Below are 15,998 nucleotides of genomic sequence, written 5' to 3'. Positions count from 1 at the left end.
ACAAAACAACATAAGCATAAAATTATCACAATGACACATGTATATTAAAAATAATCCTGCCTATTTCAACCATTCATATGCCCACCATCTAAAAGATTTTAAAAGAAATCCAAAAACCAAACCGTGATTTTGCCCTTTTGCTACGCCATTGTATATAATGAGACTTGGACATCTATGGATTTTCATATCCATGGGGGTCCTGAAACAAAACTCTAGCAGATACCAAGGATCCACTGCATGTTCGAGGTATTGTAGATAGTGAAACTGAGATACTTCTGTTTCTATATTGGGAAGCTGGACCTTTCCAATGGAGTAGACCTGCTTTAAAAGGCAATAGTATCTGGTAGCATCCTTGTTAGTGGGATGGTGAATGCATTCCAGAGATCAACCATATTCCCAAAAGATATTCAGAACCTTGGGCAGCTCTTTCTAAATTTGAACTAAAATTCATTGCATTATTAAAATGGGAATCAACACCCACCAATACTAAAAGCCTAGTTCTTTCAGATGTACAATTTTGCTGCAAATTGAGTTGGGAAGACGAGCCAAATGTGGAAATCCCATGACACTCTTGAAAGTATAAGAAAAGGACTGACTGAAGACACTGGCCTCCATTTGCAGGGAGTGCTTCCTCATCTCAGCATGGAATAATAGAAGAGTTGCAAAATTCTTTCCTTTGGATATTTGAATGAAGTATGCAACTGCCGTGAACTTTATATACTCCTCAACAGCCAAACTAGAGCAATTGAAACAGGCAACATTTCATTGTGATGGAACAAAAGAGTGAACTTAGTTGGAGAACAACACGAAACTGGAAATCTACCTGGCTTTCCATGTGAAAAACAGTATTTGGAATTTTTGCAGTGATGATCCCGCTGAGGATTCAGGCAAGAGCTTTGCCTAACTGTCTTCATAGGAATGAATTACACAAATATTCATCCCAAATTGGGGAGAGATTTCCTTTCCCCCTTCCTGGGAGATTTTGGCAGCCAAAGACAGCAATTGGACTAGTTATATTCACGTCTTCTGATAGATTTCTTTGAAAGACTTCAAGCTTGGAAAATTCCTTCTTTGAACGATGGCTCTGAAAATTCCAGGCAATGAGTCTTACTGCATGCTGAATTCTGTGTTTAACATCCATTCCTGAGCTTCGTTTTTATAATGATTTATTTATTTATTTATCGTGTCATCAGCAACCATACCATTGTATTACATTTCTAAGAGAACAAAACAAGTTCACAAACAATCCAGCTGTTTGTGTCCAAGCTTCCTTCCTTCTATCTTCATTATTTGTTTGTTTGTTATAATGAAGATGGAAGGAAGGAAGCTTGGACACAAACAGCTGGATTGGTCATGATGGGCAATTTCAAGAGACCAAGAGGCCAATTTTCTGTCCCTAGGGTGTTCCAGGATGGGCACACAAACTCCCCAAAAACTATAATTAAAAGAATTCAAAGGTTTGGGGAAGTCCACTTCCAGTTTCCAAAAATTGATTTTCTTTATGTTAAATAGAAAGGGGGTATGAACTGGGTTGTTGTAGGTTTTTCGGGCTGTACGGCCATGTTCTAGAAGCATTCTCTCCTGACTTTTGCCTGCATCTGTGGCTGGCATTCTTAGAGGTTGTGAGATCTGTTGGAAACTAGGAAAATTGGGTTTATATATCTGTGGAAGGTCCAGGGTGGGAGAAAGAACTCTTGTTTGTTGGAGCTAGGCGTAAATGTTTCAATTGGCCACCTTAATTAGCATTTGATGGCCTGACAGTTTTTAGGTTTGACTTGTTACTGCCTGGGGGAATCCCTTGTTAGGAGGTGATTAGCTGTTCCTGATTGATTCTTGTCTGGAGTTCCCCTGTGTTTGATTTTAGTTCTTTATTTACTGTTATAATTTCAGAGTTTTTTAATACCGGTAGCCAGGTTTTGTTCATTTTCATGGTTTCTTCCGTTCAGTTGAAATTGTCCGCATGCTTGTGGATTTCAGTGGCTTCTCTGTGTAGTCTGACATGGTGGTTGTTGGTGTGATCCAGCATTTCTGTGTTCTCAAATAATATGCTGTGCCCAGGTTGGTTCATCAGGTGCTCTGCTATGGCTGACTTCTCTGGTTGAAGTAGTCTACAGTGCCCTTCATGTTCCTTGAACTATTGAAAAGGCGATTGTTGTTGTCGTCGTCATCATCATCACCATCATTATTCTTTCTTATCTGCCTTTCACATGGATTGAGGTTTCCATAAAAGATATCCCACACTTTTTGCTTGAAAATGTTTACATATTTACTGTTTTGTATTCTGATTCTGACCCACGGTAATTTTAGTTGAAGAAAGACAGCCTTTGGACTCTCCTGGACTCTATAGGGTTTGATGACCAAAAAAACAATCCTTAGAGGGCCACACTTTGCTACCCTTGAACTGCTTGTAGATTGAAGAACTGAACAAGCCTTGCCATCATCAGAAGAGGAACTCTCATGCCTCCCGTCTTAATAAACCTCTGACAATGTCAACATTTCCTCTAGATCTCTGTAACCCATACCGTCCATCTCAGATTGGCCTTCAAGTTCTGTAGCTGTTGTTTTGTCACCCTACCTTTATCTTCAAACATGGAATGCTCTATTAAAAGATCTCCACTCCTTTGAAGTTCCTAATTTTGGAAGAGGAAGCTTCTCAAAACTATGAATAATTAAGTGTCCCATAAGGTCTTCCAGATAAGCAAAAAGTCCCTGATTTTTCAACTGTATAAATCACTGTTATTAATGTGGTGTTTTCTTCATCCCAAAGTACATATTTCCTGAAAATCCTGGACATTATTAAATGCTCCTCAACCTAGACAGAGAAGAAAACGTCAGATCATAGAATCATAGAATCAAAGAGTTGGAAGAGACCTCATGGGCCATCCAGTCCAACCCCCTGCCAAGAAGCAGGAATATTGCATTCAAATCACCCCTGACAGATGGCCATCCAGCCTCTGCTTAAAAGCTTCCAAAAAAGGAGCCTCCACCACACTCTGGGGCAGAGAGTTCCACTGCTGAACAGCTCTCACAGTCAGGAAGTTCTTCCTCGTGTTCAGATGGTAACTCATTGTCTGATGCTCTTGCTTAATTGAAATTATCGCATTCCTGGGATATCTCATGTCATAGCCTCCTATCACTTTAAATAAATTACACAGTCACACATATACATCTGTACAGCATTTCTCCAAACTTATTAACTGGGGATTATATATATAGTTTTTAATGTTCCTCGGTCATTTAGATAAAGTTTTTAACCATATTATTAGAAGCACTTTTTTGCTGGGATTTGTTGGCATGGAGAAGAGCTTAAAATAAAGCAAAGCCAACGAGCGAGGGCTGCTGATGTATTAAGAGTTCACATATTCTTAGTTCTGGCCAGACTCACAGCAGCTTCTAAAGAACCCAGCATGAAGTACTTACTGCCAATGGCGGCCCACTGCCAGTGATAAATAAGGAGAGGTGTATTTTCTGTTTGAAGATTTTGAACTGGCAACAAACCCATTGCTCGGGCTGTAGTCAAAACATAAAGTCTCCCAGAATTTGCTAGTTAAGATGAAAAGCGTGCCTGCCTTGGGCTTTTTTTAGGTTAGGTTTCGAGAAATGTGCGATACATGAACTTGCCCTCTGGGAGAGCTTTTAAAAATTCCTCCTCAGGAACACCATTCTGCCCAAGTTTGCATTTCTACTTGCCATTGCTTTCAATGGGACAATTAAAACAATCCATGTGTTACACCCAACTAGAAATGGTCCATTGAGTCAATAGGATTTAATTTGTCTAGACTTACCGAATGTCCATTAATTCTATTGAAGACATTCCAAGAAAACGACCCCACTGCTTCTCTAGGTGTTTGGTTCAGTTTCCAAACCATTCCTTTTATCAGGACATTCCTTCCAATATTCAATTGGTATCTACTGTTACTTAATGTCATTAGACCTGTTCTGTCTTACTTACTTGCTTGCTTGCTTACTTACTTAGGTGATCCCTCATTGGACGAGTAAGATGGTCTTCCTTGATGACTATTTTTGTGGGTTTGTAGGTGGCTGTGGAGCCCTATTCTTGACCTACATCGTCTTCCGCAGTGAGAACATTAGTTTCCAGGTGGGAAGCGATCTCGGTCGGGGTTGGCTTGATGTGCCTTCCTCCTGGCATGTTTCTCTCTTTCACCCTTCATTCGTACCTCTTCAAATTCTACAGCACTTCTGGTCACAGCTGACCTCCAGTTGGAGCGCTCAAGGGCCAGGGCTTCCCAGTTCTCAGTGTCTATGCCAGAGTTTTTAAGGTTGACTTTGAGCCCATCTTTAAATCTCTTTTCCTGTCCACCAACATTCTGTTTTCCGTTCTTGAGTTCGTAGTAGTAGAGCAACTGCTTTGGGAGATGGTGGTCAGGCATCTGGACAATGTGGCCGGTCCAGCGGAGTTGATGGTGGAGGGCCATCGCTTCAATGCTGGTGGTCTTTGCTTCTTCCAGCATGCTGATGTTTGTCTGCCTGTCTTCCCAAGAGATTTGCAGGATTTTCCGGAGGCAGCGCTGATGGAATCGTTCCAGGATTCCATCCTGTTCTATCACCTGGGGAAGCACTAAACAAACTTGTACCCTCCTCTTTGTGTCAGTTTTTTAGATCTTTAAAGAGTGTCTATTTAGCTTGTGTGCTGAATTGTCATACATAAATCAGGATTAGACTTGAGGGAAGAAGGTTTGGAAAATGGAGAAAACAGTAGCAAAAATTAAAATATGCAGATGATACCATACTATTAGCAAAAAGTAGCAAAGACTTGGAAAAATTATTGGGAAAAAGTCAAGGAAGACATGTCGAGGCAGGTTTATAGTTGAACATTAAGAAAACAAAAATTGTGACCATAGGTGATTTGCATTCTTTTAAAGTAGATGACAAAGACATTGAAATAGTTTGAGATTTCCCATGCCTTGGCTCAGCCATGAAGCAGAATGGAGATTGCAATCAAGAAATCAGAAGAAGACAAGGATTCGGAAGGGCAGCTACAAGGGAACTATAGACAAAATCCTCAAGTATAAAGATATATAATTGAATGCTAATGTTAGGGTTGCCCATGCCATCATATTTCCTGTTTTTGAATATAGTTGTGAAAGCTGGACCATGAAGGAAGCTGACAGTGAAGAAAGCTGATTTAAAATGTGGTGCTGGAAGAGAGTTCCACAGATACTATGAAATAAATAGATCCAAAGCAAATCAGATCTGGAAGCCAAGATCACAAACTGAGATTGCAATATTTTGGCTATATCATGGGAAGAATGGCTTACTTGAAAAAAGGACAGTTATGCCTAAGTAAAGGTAAAGGTTTTCCCCTGACATTAAGTCCAGTCGTGTCTGACTCTGGGGCTTGGTGCTCATCTCTATTTCTAAGCCAAAGAGCCAGCGTTGTCCATAGACACCTCCAAGGTCATTTGGCCAGCATGACTGCATGGAACACCGTTACCTTCCCACCTACTCACATTTGCATATTTTCGAACTGCTAGGTTGGTAGAAGCTGGGGCTGACAGCAGAAGCTCACACCACTCCCTATATTTGAACCTATAATGCCTGGTAAAGTAGAAATCAGTAGGAAAAGAGGAAGATCATATTACAGATTCATAAACTCAAGCAAGCCAGGTATGGCCCTGAGTCTTCAAGTCGTCAGTTGGGACTACTGAGAATAGGGCAACTTGGAGCCCATCTATACCTTCACCTATATCTGGGTCTGGTCATCTGTCAGGGGTGATTTAAATGCAATATTCCTGCTTCTTGGCAGGGGGTTGGACTGGATGGCCCATGAGGTCTCTTCCAACTCTATGATTCTGTGGTCAATAACATTTGTATCGATAGACACCTTGTTGGTATCAGCAAATGCACCTGTACAATATTGAGAAAGGTGGGGTCAAACCATTATTGTTGAATGGATTTATCCAGTTCCAGTTGCCTAAGCAGAGTTCCACAAGGATAACTCAGTTGTGCTGTTGTGCATTCTTTGATGGTGTCTAATTTTTTATCGGCACCTTCAGTGTATCACTTTATTCACTTGGACTACCTAAACAGCTTCTAAGCACACCACAGTGTTGGGAGTTTGGATTGGGTTGGTTTCAGCATTATGTTCCCACCACTTTTTGCCATTCTGCATTTTCCCTCCCTTCCAACAGCTCCTGAGATGGAGTGGGATAAAAAGAAATCCTTAGAAACTAATAGCCAATATCCAAGAAACAAGTTCCTGACTTTTCTGCTCCATTTTGCTTTTGCGCAGCTGTTTCAGCTTGCTGCCTAAATCCTAATCCATTGTCCGTGTAGTTGTCCTAAATGACTCTGATCGTGCCTTGGAAACCTTGAAACACTTTGCAGCTTTGAAGGCTATTGATGTGGTCCTTTGCAGGAAGCAGAAATGCTACAGTAAGCGTTTTTTAGCCCAAAAGCTGAGGTTTCAAAGGGCAGTCTTAGGATTTGCGAGTTGGAAAAATACGGAGAAACATTCTGTGAGAAATTGCTATTAATCTTATCCTGTCCAACTTTCTGATTTTTTTTTTTGTCAAATTCATATTTTTGGATTGATTTAAACTCTGTGTGTGTGTGCTCATATTTCAAGCATGTTTGGGATAATGTATGCTTTTCCTCCCCCTTTTTTTAAGTTTCTCATTTTTGGTCATTTTGCATGAAACCTGGGGAGATGTAAATTTTATGGATTGGAAACATTTCCTCTTAAACTTTCGTTTCATTCAAATCATAAACAAATGCATGTCTTGTTCTGTTCAATACGGTATCAGTTTCATAGTGATTTATTAATCACTAGCCGTCCCCTGCCATGCATTGCTGTGGCCCAGTCTGTGTATATGTGCTTAGTGTGTGTATATGTGTATATATGTGTGTTTATGTATATATATGGTTTTGCGCATGCATTGTAGTGTATTATGTTTTTTGGTTTTTTAAGTCCCTTCCGCAGTGTTTTTCAGTGCTTTTATGAGTGATGGTCACTCGTTGGCCTGATACATGTATTTTGTCCAAATTTGATGTCAATTCGTCCAGTGGTTTATGAGTTATGCAAATCCCACAAATGAACATTTCATTTTTATTTATATAGAAGATTAGCTGTGCCCGCCACACGTTATTATGGCCATCCTTCCTTCCCTCTTTCTCTCCTCCTTTCTTTCTCTCCTTCCTTTCCTTGTTTTCTTTCATTCTCTCCTTCCTTCCTTCTCTTCCTCTTCCCTTCCTTCCCTTTTCTTTCTCTTCCTCTTTCTCCCCGTTCTTCCTTCTCTACCTATTCTTGGACTGCAACTCCTAGCAGTCCTCCTGATCAATTTATCTACCTACCTATCTATCTCTATCTAATCTATCTATCTGGAGGATTGCTGGACGTTTCAGTCCAAGAATAGGAAATTGGAAATATGCAGGGATTGGGAGGCTCTCAAAGAAATCCAAGGAGAAGAAAGCTTGCAGCTTGAAAGCAGTGCATTTGGATTATCATCCTCTCCTAAAGGGCCTGGTTTAGGGGATGCTGGGAGTTATAGTCTGAAAGAATCTGGAAGGGACTAAGAGCAATGTACCACCACAAACTACAAGGGGTTGGGTTGGTAACATTTTTTATTCCTCTCCAGAAAAGCAAGCTTCGTGCAGTGAAGAATTCAAACATGTGATCATCTGCCCTACTGTCCAAAATTTCATATTCGGTTTAAAGGTTCTGCCATGTCATCCCACTAGATAAAGGAAGACCAGTTCTGTCAGTTATATAAATATGGAAGACTGATTCACAGAAAGAGTTATCTAGCAGCTAACAAACCAATACAGTTCTAGGCTGCATCAATAGGAGTATGGGGTCTAGACCAAGGAAAATCATAGTCCCCCTTCATTCTGCTTCTCTTCTGCTTTGGTCAAACCTCACCTGGAGTGCTATGTCCAGTTCTGGACACCACAGTTCAAGAAGAACATTGATAAGCTGAAATGTATCCAGAGAAGGGTCACCAAAATAGTAAAAGGTCTGGAGATGGCTTTGGGAGATGGGTATGGTTAGCCTGAAGAAGAGAAGGTTGAGAGGGGATATGATAGCTATGTTTAAATATTTGAAAGGACGTCATGTTCAGAATAGAACAAGCTTGTATTGTTGAAGGATTTCATGGCTGGAATCACTGGGTTGTTGTAGGTTTTTCAGACTGTATGGCCATGTTCTAGAAGTATTATCTCCTGACATTTCGCCTTCATCTGTGGCAGGCATCTTCAGAAGTTATGAAAACAAGCTTGTTCTCCACTGCTCCAGAGACTACAACATGGAGCAATGGATTTAAATCATAGGAGAAGAGATTCCATCTAAACATTTCCTAGTGGTAAGAGCTATTTGACTGTGAAATACACTTCCTCAGAATATGGTGGAATCTCCTTCTCTGGAAGCTTTTAGACCAAGGCTGAATGGCCATCTGTTGGGAAATGCTTGGATTGTGTCTTCGTACATGGCAAAATGGGGTTGGACTAGATGACCTTTTCAGTCTCTTCTAACTCCATGATTCTAAGAACAGGGGTGCCCTGCCTGTTTCAGTATTCATGGTCATTTTGCCCTCCTGTGCTTGTTTCTTGGCACTTTGTTTCGCAAGCTGCTGCCAGGCTTCTATGCCAATTGTGCTTTTTTCCTCTTTCTGATGGCCTTCGTGGGCTTGTCTTTTCTTCTTTTTCTTTTGCAGAAAGACTTCACGATGCGGGAAGAGCTGCAGCAGAGCGACGTGGAGCGCTGGCTTGGCTTCATCACCTTCCTCTGCGAAGTATTTGGCACCATGAGAAGTAGCACCGGAGAGCCCTTCCGAGTCCTCGTCTGTCCCATTTATACCTGCCTCAGGGAGGTAAGGACTTCTTCCTTCTCTTTGGTCAAGAACAAATGGGCAATCTCTACAGTTGTCACTCCACATTTGTGGCTTTAACTTCTGTGAGTTTGATTACTGGCTGTTAGGAATTGTGGGAGTTGAAGTCCAAAACACCTGGAGGACTGAACTTTGCCCATGCCTGCTCTAGGGTGTTTCTGTGGTCAGCCTCCAGCAGAAGTCAACTATAGTGTTATGTTTCAAGATCTGGAAATTACTAGATAATGTTCCTTCAGGTTAAAAAGTGATTCATTGTGTGTTTTATCATCATTTATACTGCTGTCTTGTTGTAAGCCTCTCCAAGTCCCTTTGGGAGATGGGGTGAGATATAAATAAAGCTTCATTCATTCATAACTGCATTTTGTTGTATATGATTAATCTTAAGTTTCTCTTCTTGTGAGGATGGGTTGGATATCCCTTATGTAAAATGTCTTAGACCAGAAGTGTTTTGAATGTTGATTTATTCATTCTTCTGACTTTTGGAACATCTGTATTTGCATATACATACTGAATGAGATATCTTGGAGATGGAACCCAAGCCTAAACATGTAATGTATCTATGTTGCATGTTTACTTACAGTTTTATACAATACTTTAATAATTTTGGCCATGAAATAAAGTTTGTGTATATCAAATCATGAAAAAATGAAGGTGTTGCTCTCTCAGCCCCCCACGCAGACCATTTTGGTATTTGGGCTATGTCAGAATTCCAGATAAGGGATGCTCAAAGTGTACCTTATTGAGAAAAATTCCTAGAAAGACTTCTTCCTAAGCAATGTCTGTCTTTGTGCTGTTTCATTTTGTTCTGCAGTTGTTGCAATCTCAGGACATAAAAGAAGATGCTGTCCTTTGCTGTTCCATGGAGGTGAGAATCATCATATTCTATCGTAACCAGAAGATGGTGAAGGGCATTGTGGAGGGAGGGTTGCCAAACTGAAAACTGCAGAAGGTTACGCATCATTGATGATTGTGTAGAAAAGGACATTTCTGCAGGTGTTGCTTGTCATGCAACCAGGTAACAAGTAATACCTATTGAAATTCTCTTTTACACAAATATTAAAGGTTTAGCACCCTTCTTCTTTTTTTCAGTCTGGCCATTTTAGTGCAGGGAAGTATTATCTTCATATTTTTCTCTCCCTGTGGATCATGCCATTGCATTTCAGAGTATTAGAACAGATCTCAAGTTCATTTTGATTGCTGTTTTGGCCTGTTTTCCACATCTTTGCTTTTTATTTGATTGGAGATTGGGACAGTATTTGCGGGAAATTTTATTATGTGACTGCAAGTTGTTTAGTAAGGTTTTCTGGGCCTGCAAGTGTGTGAGTTTCCAAGACTGATCAGGGAATCAAACTCTGCTCCCTAGAGTCAAAATTAAACACTCAAACTATTCCACCTTGCTAGCTGGCAATGTGGGCTGTGTGTATGTGTATGGGTTAAAATCCCAAATATCTGATAGTAAGCATTGATATAACTCTTGGTTACTCCATGCAACAGGAAGCTAACATCTAGTAATGTACCCAGAAGTAGTAGTCATTCCCACTAGCTGCCTATGTTCTTTTAAAGCAGTGGTTCCCAACCTGTGGTCCGTGGACCACCAGCGGTCCACAAGAACTAAAATATGGTCCACGGTCTCACTGTTATCAATGATCAAGGGACTGGAGAACAAGTCCTATGAAGAGCGGCTTAAAGAGCTGGGCATGTTTAGCCTGAAGAAGAGAAGGCTGAGGGAGACATGATAGCCATGTATAAAAATGTGAGAGGAAGTCACAGGGAGGAGGGAGCAAGCTTGTTTTCTGCTGCCCTGGAGACTAGGACGCAATGGAGCAATGGCTTCAAACTACAAGAAAGGAGATTCCATCTGAACTTTAGGAAGAACTTCCTGACTGTGAGAGCTGTTCAGCAGTGGAACTCTCTGCCCCAGAGTGTGGTGGAGGCTCCTTCTTTGGAGGCTTTTAAACAGAGGCTGGATGGCCATCTGTCAGGGGTGCTTTGAATGCAATATTCCTGTTTCTTGGCAGGGGGTTGGACTGGATGGCTCATGAGGTCTCTTCCAACTCTGTGATTCTATGATTCTATGTGACTACACTGTTACAACTGGTCTAGCAAAACCCTCTTATAGTGCCAAGGCTTATTAAATATGGTTTTCTGTGGGCAAGCAGATGGTGACTACTGGATGGCATATGTTCTGTATCAGAAACTAGAGCTGATGTGGTCTATCCAATGCACCCCAAATAACCAAACCAAATGTAAAGCTGACTAAAAACTAATTCATAACCTTTTTGGAACTAATATTGGAAAGTGGTCCCTGGTCAAATGGCCCTTGGTCAAAAAAAGGTTGGGAACCACTGTTTTAAAGGCTGATCCAGCAGATATTCAGACAGGACAGGACTTGAAGTAGACAAAGGACTTGAAGAGTCTTAAAATCATAATCAGTGAAGTTTTTTTCTAATGTTTTTTAAAAAATGAGAGTTTGAATCCACTACTCTGTATCTTTGTCTCTGGAGCAGAAGAAAAGAAGCTTGCACCATCTTTAGCATGACAAATATTTTGTAATTCAAATGTTTAAACATCATGTCCTCTCTTGACCTTCTCTTCTCCAGACTAAACATACCCAGCTCCCTGAGCTGTTCTTCTTAGGGCTTGGTTTCCGAACCTTTTGCCATTTTGGTCGCCCTCCTCAGCCTCAGCCTCAGATCTCTTCTTTGTTTGACTGTAACACACCCATTGCCACAAGTGATGTAGCTTTTAGCACTTTCAGCTGGGCTTCTCAAGATCCCATATGCCTGGAAGAGACTTGCCTTCTATCACGTGTTCAAATGGCAATGTATAAATATGAATGATAAGTCAAAGTATCAGCAAAAAACAACAACATGTAGACATATCAAAAGAACAGCAAATGGAGACTGCTTGATGTGCTTTTCAAGACCCCATGTGTCTGAAAGAGACTTGCTTTTGGCCATGAGTTCAAATGTCGATATGCAATAAAACATTCCTACCGGCTGTTAGGAATGCTGGGAGTTGAAGTCCAAAATTTATTTTTATTTACATCATTTGTATACCGCTATTCTTAGCCCTAAGGCGACTCATAGCGGTTTACAACAATCAAGCAAAAACAAGGCAAACAATCAAGGCAAAAATTCAATGCGGCATCAATAAGGTACTTAAAAACAATTAACACAGAAACAGATTAAACAATTTAACAGTAATAAACATTCAAGTGGCGTCTCATAACTAGAATCATGATCCAAACTCGTCAGTCGTAATTCCATTTCTTGAAATTCATTGCACTGCCTATTCAAATGCCTGTTCAAATAACCAGGTTTTCACTTTTCTCTGGAATACCATCAATGAGGGAGCCAATCTAATGTCCATGGGAAGGACGTTCCACAGCCGAGGGGCCACCACCGAGAAGGCCCTGTCTCTCGTCCCCACCAGCCGTGCCTCTGTTGCAGGCGGGATCGAGAGCAGGGCCTCCCCAGAAGATCTCAAAGTCCTAGTGGGTTCGTAGGTGGAGATGCGATCGGATAGGTAACTTGGGCCAGAACCGTTTAGGGCTTTATAGGCTAATGCCAGCACTTTGAATTGGGCCCGGTAGCAAATTGGTAGCCAATGGAGCTGGGGCAACAGAGGGGTTGTATGCTCCCTGTGTGCCGCCCCTGTTAGTATCATGGCTGCCACACGCTGGACCAATTGAAGCTTCCGAGCTGTCTTCAATGGCAACCCCACGTAGAGAGCGTTGCAGTAGTCTAAACGGGATGTAACCAGAGCGTGGACTACCGTGGCCAAGTCAGACTTCCCAAAACACCTGGAGGGCTGAAGTTTGCCCATACCTGCCATATAAACATCTCAAAAGAACAGCACATTGAGACACAGTCTCTACCCTGGCCATATCTTCCCAGTTGTAAGCAAAAGAACAGGAGATGACAGACGCAAGGTTGGGGTTTGTTGGCACTCTCACAGACACCCCTCTTTTGACCCTTCTCCCTCTTCCTTGACAGCTGCAGAGCACCGGCCGACTCCTGGAAGAGCAGCTGCCCGAGCTGATGACGGAGTTGCTGGCGATCGCGCGTGACAAGATGCTGTGCCCCTCGGAGTCCATGCTGACCCGCTCTCTCCTCCTGGAGGTCATTGAGCTGCACGCCAACAATTGGAACCCCTTGACGCCCACCATCACGCAGTACTACAACAAGACAATCCAGAAACTGACAGCCTGAAAGGAGAATGGGAGGAAGGGATGGTAGAGAGCCGGGATGAAGACACGCACTTTAAAAAACACAGAGAGAAAGAGAGAGAAAGAGAGAGGGAGTGGGGAAAAGGATTTGGGAAGGAACTGAGCTACATAGTGACCAGAGAAGGGTTTTGAGAGACCTTTTGTGGTCAGATACCTAAGAAGACAAACCCCAGCATGCTTAAGAATATGTTCATGGGGGCGAAGCATGTTTCTTTTCAGCCGTGTCCTCAAGTGCCGTCGCCACCCCTCTCCCCCTACTGTGTTTTGTTTTTAGGTTCCCCCCTTTTTATCATTCTTATTAAACCCATTGCTCATTCAGCTCCACGTCCCGCCAGGTCATTGTTTGGGTTCAGAAAGAACACAGCGGACCTGAATGAAGAGTCGGAGGGCCTGGCGGGCGGATGGCTTTCATGGCATTCTCTGGGCTCACTCGGGCCAACTGGCAGGAGGCAGCGCACGGCAGATGTCTTTGGGGGGGACAAAGGCAGACACGTTCCACACCAGACGCTGGTAATTGACAGCTTTTGTCAAGCAGAGAGACCCCTTCTCTCCCCCCTCACCTCCATTTTCTTCCCTCCCTCTTGTCTTCAGCGTATTGTCTCCTTTGCTGACCTCCCTCTTTGTTGCTTCTTATCCTGAAACCTCATTCCAGATTAGACATTCAGAGGGAATATATTTTTCTCTTCTTTTTTAATAGAAAAGTTGCACTGGGTATTCGCTTTTTTTTCTTTGTTGGTTTATTACACATGCACATATATATTTATATACACATAGATGGTTTAATTGCTATGAAGTGTTTAACACCGAACATAATGTTTTGATGTGAGGCTGCAGATTTGCAAAAGGATTTTCTTTTTTCTGTAGGGAAGCAAAACCCTAAAGCCAGTTTGGAAGTGTTAAAGCCACACAACTTCTTGCCAATTGCTTATCATTACCAACCTGATACTATGTTGAGTTTGGTGGGACTCCCTCCTTTTTCCAGATGTTGGGGATTAGTTAGGGTGATTTCATGCAGCCAACACATCACATATGAGCATCATGCATAAGTAATACATTTAAAGCATCTTAGATGTGTTGTGCAAGTCTGCATGATGGCCATGCCACCTATGCACAACACACTCTGTTTCTGAAAGTGGTTGCAAGGTGTGAGTTGCTTGATTTGTGTGCAGGAAGGTGACTTACAGAGGTGTGCTGATTACTTTCAGGACCAATCGGCCTTTGGCTGATTTTGTTGAAAGGCCTTTTGGGGTAACACTTTTGCCAATTAAGAATGGCTTTAAATTACCCTTGTAGTTGTAATTGTACAGTTAGGTTGGACCCACTACATTTGAGTTGAAAAATACTGTAATAGGGTGAAGTGGGAAACTGAAGTGAAGACTTGAAGATGTTCTTTAGATGCTAGTGAGTAGAAAGTGATAAGTATGTGTGTGGAATTTACAATTTTGAGCCAGTGGTAGAAGGAAGGAAGGAAGGAAGGAAGGAAGGAAGGAAGGAAGGAAGGAAGGAAGGAAGGAAGGAAGGAAGGAAGGAAGGAAGAGGCTCCTGATTAGTAACATATTATCATCATCAATGCCATCATCCATGAATTGCGTTAACTGTGATGCTTTACAGAAGCTTAGACTTTGAGTTGAAACATGCCACTAGTCTTTTCCATAGTCAGTATATAGTTTGCATATCTAAAAGCCCACTTAAAAGGATACTTCATATTAAGTTTTAAGATGCTAGAGGTGATAGCACACACAGAACATCTGCTAGCAATCTTGATGACACAACACACTCTATTGAAATTCAGAATAAATTCCAGTCCATATTTGCCTCCCTCCTGCAATGACGCCACCAGGTACCGCTGCTGATGGGAGTTGTAGTCCAAATTCACTTGGGGGCCTCATCCACCTCAGCTTTTAGCAAGTGCTAATCTCCTTCTTAAGGTTTCTAACCTTGCAGACACATCCTTCTCTTCCAGCAGTGAATCCCATATATTCTTCTTGTCTGCTATAAAGCTACCACTAGGTTTTTTTGTGTGGGCACAAAGTTTTAGAGCTCATTTTGACCTTGATGCACCTTGAAGCACATTGGCTGGCATTCTGCATTGCAGTTACAGATTTATAACTGAGTTATGGGTCCATGTTCAGCTATGCTACACATTTACAATTGCAACACCGTTGCCATGATTATAAACACCCTGAAACCCAATCTGATCTCCAGGGAATCGCTCTGAATGAGGGAGATCTGTGGCGTGGATTCATAAGGCATTTCAGGATGACACCGCTAGCACCCTATATGTTGAAAACAACTTGAAAACAAAAAACAACAACAAAATAGAATCATAGAGTCGGAAGGGACTACAAGGGCCATCTGGTCCAACCACTTTCCACACGGCTAAAGGAGAGAGGTGGCCATCCAACCTCTGCTTTAAAAATGTACCTCCTAATAAGAGGAGTCCACCAACCTTCAAGGCACTTTTGAAGATCTCTTATAGTCAAGAAGATCTTGGCCAAATGGAATCTCTTTTCTTGGCAATTCGTGCATTCATATAACTATAAAGTTTGAAGGGACCCCAAGGGCCATCCATTCCAGCCTGCTGCCATGCAGGAACACACAAGGAAAGCACTCCTGACAAATGGCCATCCAGGATTTGTTTACAAACCTGCAGAGAAGGAGACTCAACCGGACTCCGAGACAGACTATTCCACCATTGAACAGCTCTTACCTTCAGAAACGTCTTCCTAATGTTCAGGTGGAATCTCTTTTCTTACGATTTGAAGCCAGTGCTCCATACCCTATTCTCTAGAGAAGCAGAAAACAGGATTGTCCCTCCTCAATGTGACATCCTTTCAAATATTTAAACATGGCTATCATGTCACCTTTCGGCCTTTTCTTCTCGAAACTAATCATAGCCAGTTCTGGGTTGTTGTAGGTTT

General features: G+C 41.9%; 1 protein-coding gene across 6 annotated transcripts in view; it reads left to right on the top strand.

The window, feature by feature from the left end:
- The window catches only part of CTIF (cap binding complex dependent translation initiation factor), a 206,806-nt gene extending 191,072 nt beyond the window's left edge, over positions 1-15,734 (top strand). For all 6 annotated transcript variants that reach the window (XM_060761239.2, XM_060761236.2, XM_060761238.2 and 3 more), the window contains 3 exons: positions 8,673-8,828; positions 9,658-9,711; positions 12,845-15,734. In XM_060761239.2, the coding sequence (XP_060617222.2) occupies positions 8,673-8,828; positions 9,658-9,711; positions 12,845-13,060 (426 nt within the window). In that variant the 3' untranslated portion in view covers positions 13,061-15,734. The remainder of the gene's footprint in view (positions 1-8,672; positions 8,829-9,657; positions 9,712-12,844) is intronic.
- Positions 15,735-15,998: the final 264 nt, after the last annotated feature.

This window comes from Anolis sagrei, chromosome 2 (assembly GCF_037176765.1).
Source record: "Anolis sagrei isolate rAnoSag1 chromosome 2, rAnoSag1.mat, whole genome shotgun sequence".
Lineage (NCBI taxonomy): Eukaryota > Metazoa > Chordata > Lepidosauria > Squamata > Dactyloidae > Anolis > Anolis sagrei.
Note: the sequence above shows the minus strand (reverse complement) of the source record. Positions and strands in the feature narration are given on the sequence as shown.